Consider the following 19,711-nt stretch of genomic DNA (forward strand, 5'->3'; position numbering starts at 1 on the left):
CACCGGACGCTCCAGACTTGCGGTTTAAACGTTCAACTGCGTGAGACATCCCACTCACTGATAACTGCATTTAATACTGGTGTCAGCTGTTGTGAATACAAGAGAGCATGGTAGTAAACAAAATGAATACAATTCTTTAATAAAGCTCAGCTTGCACTCCTTGGAGAAGCAAGTGGCAAAGACACTACAGCTGTTTCTCATGGGCTCGTGCCATAAATCTCTGGTGAATGGCTGGTTTAAGGGTGGGTGCTAAGGAGCAGCTGTACCCGTCTAAAAATAGCGGCAAGGCTGCTGCCGGACAGCGTGTTTAAAGCTCAACATGCAGTATAGCACAAAGAGCCTATCAACAATACCTTCCACCTGCATTAGCCTAACTGCGGCCTGGCGTCAGCATTATAACGCAGGAAGTGACTGACTGTTGTGCAAACTGAACGTCCGTGCATGTCACTGTGTCTGACTCACACACCCAAACAACGGCCAGATCCTGACCACATAATTCAGACACACTTTATTTTTCCAATGAGCTGAACATTCATTATCAGCGTGTCGTGGCCTGAGGCAGAACGCTCCCTCCCTGGTGTTAGTGACAACCACCGGCCGCCCTGATGGAAAAACAATGCCAAGATGGCACAGCAAACACGAAATCATTATGACAGGCAGAGTTCAACAAAGTAGGACTCAGCACACTAAGCACATTTTATCAGTGTTTTCTTTTTAGTCAGGCGCTTTCTCTAAATTAAAAAACAGACTGACATTCCTGCACCCAGCCCTGCTTGTTCAAGCTGATAATAAAAAAGGGTGAGTGTACATACATGAGCCTGTGTGTGTATTTGGGGGTGCACACACCTGTTTGGGAGTACTGTAGGGTAAATGTAATTGCTAAACACAGAGGCTGGCAGTGTTTAGAGATGCCAAATTGCACCTCTGGGAGTCACTATAGCTCGCAATCTGACTAATGAAGGCCAAGTAATCAAGCTTCAAACTCATCAACCATGTTTGCAGTAATTAAAAGGTTTATGTTCAGCACCAGGAGGGCCGTTTGACTCCGTCAGTCAGTGTCAGAAGCCAAACCTGATGTTTGTTATTTCCAGGAGCCGGAGCCAAAATCTGAACATTTGACACAAAAATCCACTCTTCTGGCTGTTTGCTCAGTTTACATTACGGCTGTCAGTTAAAATATTTAATCACATGATCGTCCATAGTTAATCGCGATAATATGATATCTTACAGAAAGTTATTTTTCTTGTTTTCCTCAAATGTACAGCAACTAGGATTGTCTATCGATTCAAATATCTAATCACGATTAATCGCATGATTGTTCATAATTAATCACGATTAATCGCAAATTAATCACACATTTTTTATCTGTTCAAAATGTACCTTAAAGGGAGATTTGTATTTAATACTCTTATCAACATGGGAGTGGGCAAATATGCTTGTTTTATGCAAATGTATGTATATATTTATTATTGGAAATCAATTAACAACACAAAACAATGACAAATATTGTCCAGAAACCCTCACAGGTACTGCATTTAGTATAAAAAATATGCTCAAGCTTTAATCTTTAAAACTGAGCCCGCTACAACCTAAACATTGCAAGTTGTGTTAATGCATTAAAGAAATTGGAGGCATTAAACTCTCTCTGCGTTAACTTAGTTTATATATATAATGCCATAACAAATACACTGTGTGCCACGGTTAAAAGTCCAGTCTGCACATTCACACCCAAGCAGAGAAGGAGCCTACATAAATGTACACGGTGATGGATACAAGTCCAATAATCAATTGTATGACGAGTACTGTCTGTCTGCATCATCCTGATCTATTCTGTCCTGTGGGACTTCTGAGGGGCGGGTCGTGTAAAATACTGCTGTCATACATTGCAGCTCCTGTCCTTCAAATCTACGTTTCATACACTAAAAATTATAGGATTTTCCAAAGAAATAAACACATAATACACGTATAAACACGCCTGTGTAATAGATACATTACATCCGTTTGACATTCAGCTTGTACTGTAACCTCCTAAAACACCGTTGTTGTCTCTGGTTCTGCACACCTGCAAATAAAAAGGTTCTTTCACATCTGCATGGGTGTGATTTGTCATTATGCACAACAGCACGCGCACGCTGACTAACCGGATTAGGCTTTAACGCAATATTTGGTCGGATATAATGTTACACCTTCTGCCAGACATGCTGACATCCACAAGGATTTTACCCAGCATGCAGCGGGAGAGGTTCTACCAACGCAATACTCCAGGGATCATAAGTGACCTGAAGAGGACATCAGACGGTGGCTGTTTTGTCTCTTCAAAATGAGTCCACTCCAAACTTGAAAATTAAGATTTTACAGTATTAGACGGTGTGAGACCGCCATCACAATTAACAAAAATATCTACAATTTTGATTTAATCGTGATAATTCAGCAAAGTCTTTGTGGTGAAGGAGACTCATAAGGTGCTATTTCAGTCTAAGAAATAAACCATTGGTATTTCCAGAGTTACAGTGCTTCTCCTTAAGGGCAGTAAATGAACTAGTGAGCATTTTTTAGCAAAGGACAGGGCTCTCTCTGGTGGCAGAGTCCTGCTAGTGTTACAGTTAATGCTCACCACAAGCGGGACCCCCAGTGAATGAGTAAAAAATATGCACTTTCTATCAAGGAAAATAACAAAACAATTAAAAAGAAAATCATAGCTATATTTTTTAAATTGTCATTTGAAGTGCAATGTGGAAGCTTCTCTGTTTACCAGTGAGCCGAGCCTAATAGGAACAGACTGTTGTGTTGTGGATCCCCCACTGCTTCCTTGATTACAGACAGTGGTTGCTTTGCAGCAGCCAATTAAAAACAAATACCATTCTCTCACATTTTACCACCATTGTTTTTACTTGTAGATCAATTCCCTTCAGCTGCACCATTTCACATAATGAATGCAGAAGCTTTTGATGTGTTTGCCTGGTTGGAGATATACGCACCGCAGGAGGACGGCCTGCTGTTCTCACCTTATTGCCATGTAATAGTTTGAAGAGTAGGCGATGTTAAGTCTGGATGGGAATATTGTTGCATCTCGTAAATGAGTAAAATTTATAACACAGATATTTGTTAAAGTTTTAGTTAACTGCCATATTTTATAGTTAGTGGTTATCATGCTTCATTACGTCCTTTTACTACGTTTCTCTGTAAAACAAGCCAAAGGTAATATCACCATATCAATACCGATATGGGTGAAACTGCAATTAACCAATTAATTCTTTAATTGATATTGGGTAAGCCATCTCCGCGGCCATTAATAGCAACAAGCAGGTAAATTATTTCATGAATAAATTAGTTATGGAAAGAAGCACTCAGTATGTTTCTGGTGGCTTACCTCAATTGACCTGGGGGGGTATGAGATCCCTGGTGCTGTACAGGATTGTGGCATCCATCCTGTCCTGGACAGATCGCCATCTCTGCTCCCTGAAATCCCGCCATGTGCCTGGGGTCTCTCGATACAGGGGGTGGACAGGGTGTTCACTGGGGACCCACTTGACTTGAGGAGAAGTGGAGCTGGTGGCTGACCTGTTTGTGAGCAATTAGAGTGTCCTCTTTGGTTCTCTCTGAGGTCAACCAGTGCTCCTCCATTGGGGGTGGACTGGACCGGCCCATGACTCTGTGCGAGAGTCGTGCGAGGCAGGGGGCGCCATTCTCTTGCGTTCGGTCCGGAGGTTGAGATGGTGAGACTGAGTAGCTTGGGCCTCCAGGCTGCAGTTGTCTCTCATTCAGAATGCACGTTGGTGGGTGTTTGTGGACTGGTGCGAGACTAGGAACCTCAGTCCGGCTTCATGCCCTATACGGCAGGGGTTCTCAACCTTTTGTAACTTGAGGCCCACTTCCGATAGTTAAAAAATTTCCGAGGACCACCTTCCCAAAAATTGCTCGATTTTGTGTCACTGCATCTGTGACATATATGTCTGTAAAGGGGAGACTTGTGGGTACCCATAGAACCTATTTTCATTCACATATCTTGAGGTCAGAGGTCAAGGGACCCCTGTGCAAATGAACATGTCAGTTTTTCCTCGCCAAAATTTAGCATAACTTTGGAGCGTTATTTAACCTCCTTCCCGACAAGCTAGCATGACATGGTTGGTACCGATGGATTCTTTAGGTTTTGTAGTTTTGTAGCTTTAAAAGTGAGTCCGCTATAACCTCTGAAATACAGAATAGCGGTTAATCTAACCATTTGGCAGCACCTTCGCGGCCCACTAGGCGGCTCTCTGAGGCCCACCAGTGGGCCCCGGCCCAGTGGTTGAGAAAAGCTGCTCTACGGGGTAGCTTAGATTTTCTGCAGGGCCTGTTACTGATTGCGTGACGTGCTGTGTCCATATACTCGCACGCTCACCCCTCTCATCATAATAAAATCACACATCCTATTGTACAAATTGCCCACAGTAATAGCAGTTAACTTATTTACTCTGTAGCTGACTGGATTGTACTCTCTCCAGACAGTCTGTCTGACAGTCTGACAGCCGGACATTTGAAAAACTTCCTCTAAAACGCCTCCTTACTTTTTGAACTGTATTTTCAACTTACTTGATACTTTTATATCTGTCCTACAAAACGTTCAACCTCTGTATAGTAGCACCAGCGATATGTGTAAGAAAAGTTAGAGTATGTATGAGTATGTGCGTAGCCCTCCAACTACAAGCCCAGCTGGTACCAGTGGGTATTACTGAGTTTCAGGGGAGACGAGCAGTGCATGCATTGGGGCTTTATGGGGGTTTGGGCGTCACTTGTGGGATTAGATTGGATGGTAAGTGCATCCGCCAAGGTGCCTTGTGCCAATGTCTTTGGCTGTTTGGGATGAATAAACAAATGACCCAGTGGTAGAATTCAGCTGAATGATACGAGGTGAAAATAAAAGATTATTGTGAGGAGGAAAATAGCATTTTATATTGCTTTTGTTATAGTTTTTCAAGAAGAAATCAATGCCACCTGTGGAAGAGCACTCAGTGAAAGCTACAAGCACACAGGCTCATAAACAACATCAGGAGGAAAGAAAACAATATTTATTTATTTGTTTAATCAGGCAGTCTCATCAAGATTAATTAACACTTTTCCAAGAGAGACCCTGAGAACAAGAAACATTCACAGGAGCACAATCAGCTAAACAGAAACAACACAACTACACAATAAACAGGAATTAAAACAGTTACGAGAATCATAAAAAATCATCAGATAATAAAGCTTTAAAATGTCCGAGGGGAATGCGAGACTCAGATGCAGTTTGCAGTTCATTTCATTTAAATGACGCATAGTACCTGAAACCAAACATTAGTGTGTACATGGGGGATATCTAAGATGAAGTAGTTACTGGATAATGTACCGCACTTACTGGATTTAAATGACAGAAGAGTTGTAATGTAGTTTGGAAGCTTCAACAGTAGAGCTGTATAAGTGAATAACATGAGACGGCTATTCCTTGGTGACTGTAAAGAGGTCCATCCGACCGAGTGATACAGAGAACAATGAGTCCAAAATGTGTCATTTGTGGTAAAGCTTACACAGAAATCCTTTAATTCTACACAAGAAGCCTAATTTGATATTTAATTTTTGAATCAATTGTTGAATATGAATCTTGAATGAGAGTCTGCTGTCAAGCCAAATTCCTAAATATTTGTAAGACTCTGTAAGATTAATGTGAATTCCATTTAACGTTTCAATGTAAGGAAAGTCAGAGTCACTGGTGGAGGTGGAAAATGCCATGTATTTTGTTTTTTTCCTGCTTTTAAAACTAGTCTGTGTTTACGGAGTGATAATTGGAAAGCATCAAAGGCAGACTGTACACCCTGGTGGATGGGCAGGAGCACAACAGCTCATAATAAACACAATACTCACTTTTTTATCTGTCCAAAATGTGTGGATTTGTCAAGTATTTAATACTCTTATTAGCATGGGTGTGGGCAAATATGGTTGTTTCATGCAAATGTATGTGTATATTTATTATTGGAAATCAATTGACAACACAAAAGAATGACAATCCTCACATGTACTGCATTTACCATAAAAAAAAATATATGCTCAAATCATAACATGGCAAACTGCAGCCCAACAGGCAACAACAGCTGTCAGTGTGCTGACTTGACTATAACTTGCCCCAAACTGCATGGGATTAGCAGAAAGGGGGCAAAATCATTACCGTCTGTGCTGTATGACCATCTGTACTATATGATTTTTATACTTGAATGATTGTGTTTCTATGTGTGTCTCTGTCCCCCAGAAAACGCTGAAGGAACAGCTGGATAAACATTATAGGGAGGCTCATCAGAAGCAGCTCAGCCGACTCGGTGACAAGATCGATGCTGGATGAACTCAGAGTAAGGAAACACCAGTAAAGCAAAATATACTGTTTATTTTTTTAATTTATTTTTTAGAGATATTTATACTAATAAAAAATGTCATAGTGTAGCATCTCATAAAAAACATCATAAAAAGTCATACTAGTATCTCATTAAAAATGTCATAGTATAGTATGCCATGAATATTTCATTAAAGAAGTTATAGTATATATTATGTATGTAGTATATGTCATAGTATAGTATGTCATTAGGAAATGTATGGTATGGCAATAAAAAGTATCATAAAAATACATAGTATTGTATGCCATAAGTGTCATAAAAAATGTCATAGTATAATATGTCATAAAAATGCATAGTATAGTATATCATAAAAATAACATTAAAAAGTCGTAGTATAGTCAGCAAAAAAAATCGTATAAGCCATAGCATAATATGTCAAAAAAGTAATTGTATAGCATGTCGAAAAAAGGCCATAGATTAGTGTGTAAAAAAAAGTCATAGTATGCGTATGTTGAAAAATTTCACCAAAAAAGTCATTCTATAGTATGTCCAAAAATGTCATGAAACAAAGTCATAGTATAGTATCTCGAAAAATTTCGTGAAAAAAATTCATAGAATATAGTATGTCGAAAAATTTCACCAAGAAATTCATTCTATAGTATGTCGAAAAAATTAAAAAAAGTCATAGTATAGTATGTCCAAAAATATATATATATATATATATATTTTTTAAAGTCATAGTATAGTATGTCCAAAACAATATTTAAAAAAAAAAAGACATAGTATAGTATGTCGCAAAATTTTCATAAAAAAAGTCATAGTATAGTATGTCGAAAAATTTCCGAAAAAGTCATTCTATAGTATGTCGAAAAATTTCACCAAAAAAGTCATTCTATAGTATGTCCAAAAAATTTAAAAAAAGTCATAGTATAGTATGTCCAAAACATTATTAAAAAATAAAAAAAAGTCATAGTATAGTATGTCGGAAATTTCATGAAAAAAAATTCATAGTATAGTATGTTGAAAACTTTCACCAAAAAAGAAATTCTATAGTAGTGAAAAATTTCATGAAAAAAGTCATAGTATAGTATGTTGAAAAATTTCATTAAAAAAAGTAATTCTATAGTATGTCGAAAAATTTTCATGAAAAAAAGTCAGTGTAGTATCTCGAAAAATTTCGTGAAAAAAGTCATAGTATAATTTGTCGAAAAATTTCATCAAAAAAGTCATTCTATAGTATGTCGCAAAATTTTCATGAAAAAAAGTCATAGTATAGTATGTCCAAAAAAATCTTTTTTTAAAAAAAAAGTCAAAATATAGTATGTCGAAAAATGTCATGAAAAAAAGTCATAGTAAAGTATCTCGAAAGATTTTGTGAAAAAAAGTCATTGTATAGTTTGTCGAAAAATTTCACCAAAAAAGTCATTCTATAGTATGTCGAAAAATGTCATGAAAAAAAGTCAAAGTTTAGTATGTCGAAAAAATAAAAAGTCATACTATAGTATGTCCAAAAAGTTATTTTTTTTTTTTTTTTTAAAGTCATAGTATAGTATGTCGAAAAATGTCATGAAAAAAAGTCAAAGTTTAGTATGTCGAAAAAATAAAAAGTCATTCTATAGTATGTCGAAAAATGTCATGAAAAAAGTCAAAGTTTAGTATGTCGAAAAATGTCACCAAAAAAGTAATTCTATAGTATGTCCAAAAAAAAAAAAAAAAGCGTTGTATAGTATGTCCAAAAAATATATTTTTTTGAAAAAAAGTCATAGTATAGTATGTCGGAAATTTCATGAAAAAAAATTATAGTATAGTATGTTGAAAAATTTCACCAAAAGTCATTCTATAGTAGGTCGGAAAAAAAAAAAAAGGTCATAGTATAGTATGTCCAAAAAAATCTTTTTTTTTAAAAAAAAAGTCAAAATATAGTATGTCGCAAAATTCTCATGAAAAAAGTCATAGTATAGTATGTCCAAAAATGTCATGAAAAAAAGTCATAGTAAAGTATCTCGGAAGATTTTGTGAAAAAAAAGTCATAGTATAGTTTGTCGAAAATTTTTCTAAAAAAAAGTCATAGTATAGTTTGTTGAAATTTTTTTTAAAAAGTCATAGTATAGTATGTTGAAAAAATCAAATCAAATTAGTATAGTATGTCAAAAAATAATTTTAATCTAGTTAAGTATGTCAAAAAAAAAAGTCTGGTATAGTATTTTGAAAAAGAAATTGAAAAACTGTATGTACAGTATGTCAAAAAAAAGTCATACTATGTCGAAAAAATAAAAAAGTCATAGTGTAGTAAAAAAAAAAGTCATAGTATAGTTTTTCGAAAAATTTCACCGAAAAAGTAATTCTATAGTATGCCAAAAAAAAAAAAAAAAAAGTCATAGTATAGTATGTCCAAAAAGTTGTTATTTTTTTTTTTTTTTTTAAAGTCATAGTATAGTATGTCGAAAAATGTCATGAAAATAAGTCATAGTATAGTATGTGCAAAAAATATTAAAAAAAGTCATTCTATAGTATGTCGAAAAAATAAAAAAAAGTCATAGTATAGTATGTCCAAAAAGGTTTTTTTTAAAGTCATAGTATAGTATTTCGACAAATTTCACCAAAAGTCATTCTATGGTATGTCGAACAATTTCATGAAAAAAAGCCATAGTACAGTATGTCGAAAAATGTCATGAAAAAAGTCATAGTATACTATGTCCAAAAAATTAATTTAAAAAAAAAAAAAGTCATTCTATAGTATTTCGAAAAATGTCATGAAAAAAGTCAGTTTAGTATCTCGAAAAATTTCGTGAAAAAAAGTAATTTTATAGTTTGTCGAAGACTTTCATCAAAAAAGTAATTCTATAGTACGTTGAAAAAAAAAAAAAAAGTCATAGTATAGTATGTCCAAAAAAATCGTTTTTTTTAAAAAAAAAGTCAAAATATAGTATTTCGACAAATTTCACCAAAAGTCATTCTATGGTATGTCGAACAATTTCATGAAAAAAAGCCATAGTACAGTATGTCGAAAAATGTCATAAAAAAAGTCATAGTATAGTATGTCCAAAAAAATCGTTTTTTTTCAAAAAAAGTCAAAATATAGTATGTCGCAAAATTCTCATGAAAAAAAGTCAAAGTTTAGTATGTCGAAAAAAATAAAAAAAAAGTCATAGTATAGTATGTCCAAAAAATATTAAAAAGTCATTCTATAGTATGTCGAAAAAATAAAAAAGTCATATAGTATGTCCAAAAAGTTTTTTTTTTTTTTAAAGTCATAGTATAGTATTTCGAAAAATTTCCGAAAAAAAGTCATTCTATAGTATGTCGAAAAATTTCACCAAAAAAGTCTTTCTATAGTATGTTGAAAAATTTCATGAAAAAAAGTCATAGTATAGTTTTTCGAAAAATTTCACCGAAAAAGTAATTCTATAGTATGTCGAAAAAATAAAAAAAGTCGTATAGTATGTCCAAAAAAATATAAAAAAAAAAAAAAAAAGTCGTAGTATAGTATGTCGAAAAATGTCATGAAAAAAAGTCATAGTATACTATGTCCAAAAAATGAATTTAAAAAAAGTCATTCTATAGTATTTCGAAAAATGTCATGAAAAAAAGTAATTTTATAGTTTGTCGAAGACTTTCATCAAAAAAGTAATTCTATAGTACGTCGAAAAAAAGAAAAAAAGTCTATTTAGCAGGTCAAAAAAATTAAAGCTAGTAAAGTATGTCAAAAAAAAAAAAAAATCCTAAAAAGCTATAGTATATGTCACAAAAAGGCATAAGTAATAGTAGTATGTAAAGAAAAGAACTCATAAAAAGTAATAGAAATAAATACTGAAAATAGTGTGTCAAAAACAGTCATTAAAAAAATCATTGTATAGTATGTCTAAAAAAGCACACCGCTGTAAAGGACAGGGGTGTGCTGGATTTAGAACACATGACGAAATGGAATGCGGCACAATAACTGCTTTATGTCGATTATCTTGTTTTTGATAATCATTGGAAGTCAAATTGAAATTTAAATGTGACTAATTGCACAGCCCTAGCACTGACATATGCGATTGTGATGCAAATTCTTATGTTGTCCTTCTCTTATTTTCTCCCCAGATGAGAGCAGAGATTCTTGATCATAACTGAAGATGAGTTTGTTCACCTTCTTCTACTACCTATTACAGCAAAAAAGTCTGATCTTTTGTACAGAAGATTTAACTTTTACTTTTATGTTCATCCTAGTGTTGAAAATGTCCCAACAGACAGTCACCTGATATTAAAGTCTATAAACATATTTTTCAACTAAACCGCATAAAATCTGAAATGTGTTTTCTTTGTTGAGTGAACAGTTTTCTTTCATTTCTTGCTGTACCTCTCCTCTTGTGATCCAGTGTTGATGTAATAAAAGTTTACTATAAAAATCAATTGGATGTCTTTATTTTTGTAGATTTTGTATTAATGATTTGATTGGAGATACATATTTTGATATTGCTTTGTTCTTTGGGAAATCACATTGTGCATCCTGGAACTTCTGCACACATTTTTTTCCTAAGATATTCTTCACAAGGATTTGATTGCAATTTCAACTCCAATGAAGATTAAAGTGAACACAAAGGGTGGATGTGTATCAAGTGTTAGAATAAGCACTCATCAAGCAAAATACTACTTTGTTTATTAGCAAAGCGCAGTGAGAGCCAGCTGCTCTCTTGAATGTTGTTCAGATGCAGTTACAGCAGCCAAATGTGATTAAATAACCAAAACAGCACTTCAGTGCATTTTCACTCTTACTACAGCAGATATTATCCAGTTTTAACCGCATCAGCAAACGATTTTCATTAAACTGACATGGTCAAACAATGATTATTATTGCACCGAGTCTTTGGTTAAAAAAATACAGAATTTCTGTTGATTACAAATCTGCGTTATCATTACACAAAAAACAGCTTTGACATAGACAGGATAAACAATAAAAAACGACATATGTGGGCAATGCAGACAAGAAGACAAACTGAAGAAAACTAGAATTCTACTGCATAAGCCAAAACCATTATTTGAAACTGAGGATCCTCAAGAAACCTTACCCTCCTTCTCCAAAATCCCTGAAGACAAACTAGTGTACACATCTGGCTCTTGGCCACGTGCCCATGCCCGCACTTTCAACAAGCAGTCTGGGGTTTGGTTCCTGCTCACAGTCTTTGTGTACCCTCTGCCTGCTGAGAGCTTCAGGCCCCTGAATCATGTCGGTGACGTCCACTAGCTCTCGCCTCTGGGACAGAGCGGTTACCATGTGCTCCAGCTTGGAGCGGATGGCGAAGTAGTGGTACTGGCGCTCTTTGGTCAGCTTGTGGAAGCAGTCCTTTAAGGTGCCATCCGGCGCTGCCTGGGTGGGCGAGCTCGGCCTGGGAGAGGTGGCCTGGTTTGTCGCTGCGCTCGCTGGTGTGATAAGGTCGGGGTGGTGTGTGAGCTGGAGGTCAGTCTGGGTGGCGCTGTCCGTCACTGACTGGCTGGTCTGAGTGGCGGCGTGGCAGGAGACGCCGCTGGGGGTCGCTGGCTCTTTCTGATCTGCGGGGAAACGCCGGGTGGTGCTACCAGCCAGGATCTCCTCCTGCTGGTGCTGCTGCTCCGTCCAGTCCTCACCTACGGTGGAGCAGTCGGACACTGGGTCAGTTTTAGGACGAACTGGAGTCAAGGGTTCACACGGGGGCTGGACCGCCATGTTGAGGAGCTTGCGGCTGGGTGTGCTGGTCAGACACAATAGCTCCACCGGCCTCTCTCTGACCAGGTGAGGAGAGGAGGTGAATGAGTGTTTGAGATGCTCGTAGATGCCGCTGTTTCGGACACTTGGAGGTCCTCGAGGGTTAAGAGGTAGAGACTGGGCGTAGAGGATGCGGAACTCCTCGTCAAATTTCTCTGTTATCTGACCGGAAAGCTCGATAAGGTTGCTGCTGTTTAGTTTTCCATCAGTCCAGTTGTACCTGCACAGGAGGGGGATTTAACAACATGCGTGACTGAAAGTAAGCAGCTGCAATTATCCAATTCCAGCAAGAAAAATGTATTACTTCACAGTCTGGTAAATCCGTGGGGTTTAAGGCCCAGACACACCAAGCCGACGTTAAAGAACTAGCGGCGATGACAGCCGACTGTTGCGTCGCCTCACGTCGCCTTTGTTTTGGCCGACAAGTTGCACTTGAACACGCTGCAAAGACTACAGCCGACAGCCAGTTGGCACGTACATATGCACCTGCGTGAGATGAAATAACTCTCCACACCAGCAGGTCGCTGCAGTCTGTATTCGTCATTCGAAAAGGGAAACTGGAAGACCGAGGACAGCGGATATACACTCAACGGCCACTTTATTAGGCACACCTGTTCAATTGCTTGTTAACACAAATAGCTAATCAGCCAATCACATGACAGTAACTCAATGCATTCAGGCATCTAGAGGTGGTGAAGACGACTTGCTGAAGTTCAAACCGAGCATCAGAATAAGGAAGAAAGGGGATTTAATTGACTTTGAACGTGGAATGGTTGTTGGTGCCAGACGGGCTGGTCTGAGTATTTAAAAAACTGCTGATCTGCTGGGATTTTCACGCACAACCATCTCTAGGGTTTACAGAGAATGCTCCGAAAAAGAGAAAATATCCAGTGAGAGGCAGTTGTGTGGACGAAAATGCCTTGTTGATGTCAGAGGTCAGAGGAGAATGGGCAGAGTGGTTCGAGATGATAGAAAGGCAACAGTAACTCAAATAACCACTCGTTACAACCAAGGTATGCAGAATACCATCTCTGAACGCACAACACGTCCAACCTTGAAGCAGATGGGCTACAGCAGCAGAAGAACACCCGGTACTAGCACCGGCCACTTTATTAGGTACACCTTGTACCTAATAAAGTGTCCGGTGAGTATACAAGCCGTTGTTATGATACCAACATGAAAAAAGCAGCGTCTGTCGACCATTTTCACACCACTCTCCCTCACCACTTAGCTTCAGTCCAAATGGCAATGTCATTGTGAAAATATCTGTGTATTGGAATGATCAGATGAGATGAAGACGAAAAATGAGAAGAGCCTTCTGTGTTTTCCCTCTTGACTTTACTCATTGGCTTGCTTTCCTCACTTCCGTTTTTCTTCTCGTGCACTGAAGCTGAACAGCCAATCAGAGCGTTTTCTCTCAGCGGCGGGCTCTGCCGTCGACTCAACATGCATGAATTGGCTGAAAAGCCTACGACACGGGCAGACTAGAGCCGACGGTGCGGGACACACCGCAAAAACTAGACCAACAGACGCTCACCAACGGCCCGAAACCATACCAAACCTCCCGATTTTCCCCGGAGACTCACGTTTTTCATCGCCCTCTCCCGGTTTCCACCGGGGGTCACAATTCTCCCGCATTTCTCCCAATTTGTCACACTTTTTTTCCTTTTTGTTATCTCAACCTGTTTCTGGCTCTGTACAGGGTGTATAAGCCCTACTGTTTCCACCCAAACGGCAACAGAGCTACACCAAATGTCTTTTCCCGGCGGAGGAGAGCTGCTCACGATGCGGCGCGGGTTGAGCTGTTCTCGTTGCACATCATAGCAAAGCCGGCGTGGCGAAAGTCATTGGAAATAACGGGTTTCAGAGCACAGTAGTGCCGTTGTCACATTGTGTCTGAAAGGGCCTTCAGTGAGTGAGAGACGGAGAGAGCTAAGAGAAAGAAATTCTCAAGCAGGGGCAAAATATGAATGAATGAAAACTGATGAATATTAATTTTTACCAGAGATTCACACAAGTTCACACCAGAGGGGCGAATAATTTCGTTTTCTTTCCTGAGAATTAAAAGTAAAATTAAAAGTAGACCTATTTTAAATTAAATTTTTTTGGGGGAGAACCCACAGACCCCCCTGCTTTGGTTTTGAAATTCTCCCTATTTTTGTGGTCTCAAGGTTGGCAAGTATGCCCGAAACTGTCCGACGGCTGACAGTCGGCTTTGTGTGTCAGGGCCTTTAGGCGTCTCAGTGCCACCTAATAGACAGCTAAACAGTTTGACTTTAGGTAAAATAGTTAGCAGACTGTTACCTGTAAGAACCTGTAGCCACTCTGTTTCCATCAATCAGCATGAACCGCTCATGAACTTCCCCGGTAATCCTCGCTCCTGATCTCATGTAATAAGTCGTACCAGTTATGGTTCGCACTCTCATTTGCTGAAAGGATTTCAAAAGAAAAACAGAGAGAGAAAACAGCAGGAGTGATAATAAGAGAGAGATAACTGCCAGACCAACCCAGTCATATCAAATATTAAAGGTGCTATCTGATGTTCGTCTTGTGTACACAGAGCCACACCCAGCTTTACTGAACCAGCCACATACCCGAAGGTCATCTAGGCAAACGCCGACATTTTTGCACATCTTGAGGAAAGCAGGAGCACATGATTGGTCCAGCAGGATGTAGACGGGGACTTTGCGGTGGCAGCATGCCTCCTGAAGATCCTTAAAGATATCCAGGTCTGTCAGGGAGTCTGTCACTATGGCAATCACCTGCAGTGGAAAATTACAGAGGTAATATAATAGAATTCCTTTTAGGGCTGCAGCTCGCAGATGTAGCACATGACTGTGTTTTTATTATTGTCAAATGCAAGGCCCTTATTCAAACAGAGCTGCGAATCTCTGTCAGACACACTCCCAGTAATGTGTGTGCTGATGAGCTTTCTATTGACTGTGGTCTGTTACCATGGCAATCGGCAGTAACGCTTGGTCAGCAAACAAGTTACTTTTATTCAGGAGACAAGTAGGTGCTCTGTGGGGCTCGTCTCCATTTTCCTGAGCTTAGGTTTCGCAGCGAGAATTCTCTTTTTTCGCGAGGAAGAAAGGAATTTCACATGCTGTGGTAAAGGTTGTGCGTCGAGGATTAGACACGGATGTTTACATAGCTCAGATTTATTGCTTCAAACTGGTGTTATCCACATGCAGCTTTTTCAGGAGTTCCCCACCTTATTTGGAGTGTGGGTGCTTATTTTTATAGGAAAATGTGTGTTAAATTTCACAGAAATAAAGGACCAGGTTGTTCCTGTGAGCTGACCCGTGACGATGCAGATGCACGGTGTGTTGTTACAGTCGGCGGCCTCGTTGTACAATAAGACACTATGTGCACTAAGTGGTTTAACATTACAAAAGGACGGATGACCTAACGGTTAAACTTGGATGAGAATATTTTTTCTAAGGTTTCAACACACTGTATATACACCACCACATTTTAGCTGAGAGGAAAACCCAACATCGAAGCTCTCTAATGATGAGGGAATGCAAACTTTGATAGAGGGAAGGCGAAGCAAGTCAAGGCACATCTGGCACGCAGGCCCTCCGCAGGCCTGAGGTGCTGCTGAAGCCGCACACTCCCTCCATGCTGGAATGTTTCTGTTCAAAAACAGACAGGCTGTGACTGACGGCTCCCGTCAGGAGCATCAACATGAATATTCATGGCTCTGTTTTTTGTTTGTTTGATCCTTTTGGTCACTGCTTTCTTTCTGATCAAGACTTCAAAAACCTTCAGACTGATCAAGGAAATTCCACGGGGACAATCTGGCATGTATTTTAAGGATAATACAAAGAAGATTTGAGTTTTCCCTCCAAAAATGTTTTAATAAGTGACTATATATAAACACACACGCCATCTTATTTTGTGGCAGGGGGGCTATTTGATAAAATATCAATCTGAACTTGACAAACAGACAAAATAATTTTAGAATGATATCATACAAAAACATGCTGTCATGGTATCAGTGCAGCCTCTAGGCCTAGAAAAGTAGGGATGCACCGATACCGGGTCAAGTATCGGGCCGATACTGACTCGAATAGCTGGATCGGATATCGCTGACAATGGGGCCGATCTATTAAATTCAGTTCTATGTTTATATACTATATACATTATATACTAAAATTGTAATTCCTGTTTAAGTCTTGACCAATTTAATGCTGCATTAAAAAGGTTTACACCATGAATTGAAATGTCTGTTCATTTTGAAGATTTTTTACCAAGTTGTTGGTGTCAATTTATTATTTTAATAATAAAGAAAATTCTGTAGTCATCCATGTACTTGTTACATTTTGCTTTACACATACATACCTTACACATAACAGAGTGATCCCAGTCACTTCCACACTGTGAGGCACACAGCTTATTAATTAAACACTGGTATCGGATCAGTACTCGGTATCGACCGATACCCAAAGCCCAGGTATCACTATTGAGACTGAAAAAGTCGGATCGGTGCATCCCTACTATCGAAATATGAGGCTACCCGGTTAACCCTGCCGGACTGACCGTGCTGAACCCGTTCTGGAGGTCCCTGACGGTGCCCCAGTTGTGCTTCGCTGCCAGTAGACGGGGCAGCGCCCCCCTTGACTTTATCATTGTTATTACATTAATTATGTTCCTTGCTCATTTATTTATTTAGTTATTCCTTTTCTATGCTCACCCTTAGTTAACTACCTTTATTACTTATATATTTTTTTCTCCACTCTCCATCATATCTGTACAGGTGGGTGTTGTTCCTGCTAAGCTCTAGGCTGCCGCACCTCTACCGGTGCCCACTTTGTTAGATGCAAGGTCTTCAGCTGGAGACAACCGTTCATTGATGTTTCGCCCCTTTAGCCCAGAACATCTCCTGGTGGCAGTGAACAGGGACGTCTCCCTGACACTCCCTGCAGCTAGGGGAATGTCCATATTAGGGGTGTCATGAATATCAATAAACATGAGTATTATGTTGTGCGATAATTGATCAATTCTCCAAAACACTGTATTGATTTTTAATGAACCTCTTAAAAATCTGACTACTAGCTTGTCGAGAAGGAGGCTCAATCGCTCCAAAGTTGCGCTAAATGTTGGCGAGGAAAAACTGGCATGGCAATTTTCAAAGGAGTCCGTTGACCTCTGACCTCAAGATATGTGAATGAAAATGGGTTCTATGGGTACCCACGAATCTCTCCTTTACAGATATGCCCACTTTATGATTAATCACATGCAGTGTTTTGCATGCTCCTCTGTCACACTTTGTGCAATAATCTGGGAAAAAACTGGCATCTCACCAATTTACATATTGTATTTTTATATATTGTTATATTTTTTATATTTATATTGTATTATCTCTTTTTATATTGTATTATCTTTTCATTAGCACCTATGGGATTGTCACAATCTAATTTCGTTGTACTACATAATGACAATAAAGGGCTTGAAATGCAGTTTAAATGTGTTAGTTTTGCTTCTTCTAAAATGGTTTATTTCTGGTGTTTTCCCAAAAATTAAATTTAAAAAAAATCGCAGTATATATCGAATCATTAACCCTGTATCATGATGCTGTGTATCGTATCACCAGATTCTCGCCATGAAACAGCCCTACTCCATATATACACCCTATAGACTCCACCCCAGAACACATGCACACACAAACACACACCAGCATCACCTGGTTCTCTCATCCAATCAATGGCAAAAGCCAATTAAATGTATTTTAATTTGTCTTGCAATAACATAAAAATTTCAAAATGTAATTTAAAGGGACTGTTTGTAACTTTGGTTACGGTGAAATATAGAGTGATATTGTGGTTTGAGCTGACTTGTTTCGCCTCACTGTGTTGAGCGATGCTCGTTCATGTCTACGTAGAGCGAGCAAGCGCGAACCCGACGCTGACTTTCGTTGACTTAACGGCCACAGGTGTCGCTGTTAACAAGCATTTCTGAAAGTTACAAACAGTCCCTCTAATTTCATTTCATTTTTTTTTTTTAAAAAGAGTGAAAAGAAATATCAGGCTACAATGTGACACAATGAAAGAAAACACAAAAATAGACACCAACTAGATATAATACATCAGGTGTCTTTTAGGAATATCAGTGTGGTGCCTGCAGGAAATAATACAATCAGTTACCAAAATAAAGAAATATAAAAGGTGATTATTAGATGAACAATATGCAGAACACATGCACGCACACACCAGCATCACCTGGTTCTCTCATCCGATCAATGGCAAAATTGTGTTAATTGGCCTGTATTCACTGTTCTTGTCGTCCTGTTGTTCTGTTAATGTAATTTATTTTGTCTTGCAATAAAATTACAAATTAAAAAATGTATTCAACTTAATTTAATCTAATTAATTAAATTAAATTAAATTAAATTAAATTAATTAAATTAAATTAAATTTAATTGAATTGAATTTTTTTTAAAAGAGTGAAAAAGAAATATCAGGCTACAATGTGACACAATGAAAGAAAATACAACTAGATATAATACATCAGGTGTCTTTAGGAATATCAGTGTGGTGGCTGCAGGAAATAATACAATCAGTTACCAAAAACAATACAATATAAAAGGTGATTATTAGATAAACCAGTATGCAGCTGTGCTTTTAGTACTCTCTGTGTCCATACTGTACCTCTTTGGCACTCTTGATCATCCGCCTCGCAGCCTCCTTGCAGCTGTAGATGTTGTCCCCGTAGCCCGGCTGGAAGTGAGCCACGGCCCGGGTGACTCCCCGGTACGACCCGGCGGTGAAGCCCGGCCAGCCGAGCTCCAGCACCGGCGGCTCCACGTCCGACACATCGGGGAAGTATGTGAGGGAAGAACAGTCCTGTGAGCAGCTGAGTGACTGCTCCAGACCCAGACCCGGGTCCTGGTCCGGGAGGAGGAGGAGAGACCCGCACCGTGGAGGAGGAACCGCGGAGCTCCGGATCCGCTGCGTCTCCTCGTCCGACAGAAAGTTGTGGATCCTCTCTCTCCGCAGGAAGTCCAGGAAGTGGTCCAGCCCTCCGGACAGCAGCTCCTCCAGCGCCAGCCGGTGTGTCTCGTTGTAGACCTCCTGGTTCTGGTTCTGGACGCGGGTTGGTGTCGAACCGAACCTCAGAGGAGAATCCTCCAGACACTGCGACAGAGCCATAGCTGTGTTTTCAAATAAACGGCTCAACGGCTGCGCAGGTAACAGACAGGTAACGTTCCGACCTGTAACCGTCAGATTCGTATTTTAGTTTTTCCCTCACGATCCCGTCGTGGATCCGGATTGGCTGACGGAGCAGGTTGTCAGACCGGATTGGCGGCTCCGGGCTCGCTGAGGCGGACTGTCAGTCTAATGTAAAGCCGGTCTCATTGGCTCATTTGGAGGCAAACAAGCCTCCTAGAGGTCCCAACGGTCCGGCCTCTCTGCTCCGCTCTGATCCGGTTACACCGCAGAGACCAACGAGGAGCACAGACCTCTCACTCTGACGCTTTTCTCTGATCCCATAGAAGGCTGGGATTCCTTCCTGGACACCAATATCCTCAATCTCAATCTTCTTTTAAAAAACACTTTCTGGCATTGGTTCCTCTTTCACTTTAGAGGAAGATAAATTGGTAGAAAGTCATTTTCTGCCACAGTGAGGAACTCAAAAGGTTGTGAAG

The 19,711-nt window shown here is 39.1% G+C and overlaps 1 protein-coding gene and 1 long non-coding RNA gene across 8 annotated transcripts in view; one reads left to right on the forward strand and one right to left on the reverse strand.

Moving 5' to 3' along the window:
• Positions 1-10,730, forward strand: part of LOC141781885 (uncharacterized) — a 42,891-nt gene extending 32,161 nt beyond the window's left edge. For all 7 annotated transcript variants that reach the window (XR_012596983.1, XR_012597005.1, XR_012597021.1 and 4 more), the window contains 2 exons: positions 6,260-6,356; positions 10,422-10,730. This is a non-coding gene — a long non-coding RNA (uncharacterized LOC141781885). The remainder of the gene's footprint in view (positions 1-6,259; positions 6,357-10,421) is intronic.
• A 230-nt stretch (positions 10,731-10,960) lies between these two features.
• fam83d (family with sequence similarity 83 member D) lies at positions 10,961-19,620 on the reverse strand. The gene is made up of 4 exons (XM_074657444.1): positions 18,714-19,620; positions 14,655-14,822; positions 14,365-14,489; positions 10,961-12,280 (listed from the first exon to the last, which is right to left on the reverse strand). Exons 1-4 carry the CDS (start codon positions 19,212-19,214, stop codon positions 11,416-11,418), a joined length of 1,659 nt encoding a protein of 552 aa, XP_074513545.1. The 5' UTR covers positions 19,215-19,620; the 3' UTR covers positions 10,961-11,415.
• Positions 19,621-19,711: the final 91 nt, after the last annotated feature.

The sequence above is a fragment of the Sebastes fasciatus genome, chromosome 1 (genome assembly GCF_043250625.1).
Source record: "Sebastes fasciatus isolate fSebFas1 chromosome 1, fSebFas1.pri, whole genome shotgun sequence".
NCBI lineage: Eukaryota > Metazoa > Chordata > Actinopteri > Perciformes > Sebastidae > Sebastes > Sebastes fasciatus.

Coding starts and splice junctions, on each gene's coding strand:
- fam83d (XM_074657444.1), bottom strand. CDS start 19,214: ATGGCTCTGTCGCAGTGTCTGGAGGATTCTCCTCTGAGGTTCGGTTCG. Junction 14,823..18,713: donor TGATCAAGAGTGCCAAAGAG/GTACAGTATGGA, acceptor TTTCCACTGCAG/GTGATTGCCATAGTGACAGA. Junction 14,490..14,654: donor TTTGCCTAGATGACCTTCGG/GTATGTGGCTGG, acceptor AAATCCTTTCAG/CAAATGAGAGTGCGAACCAT.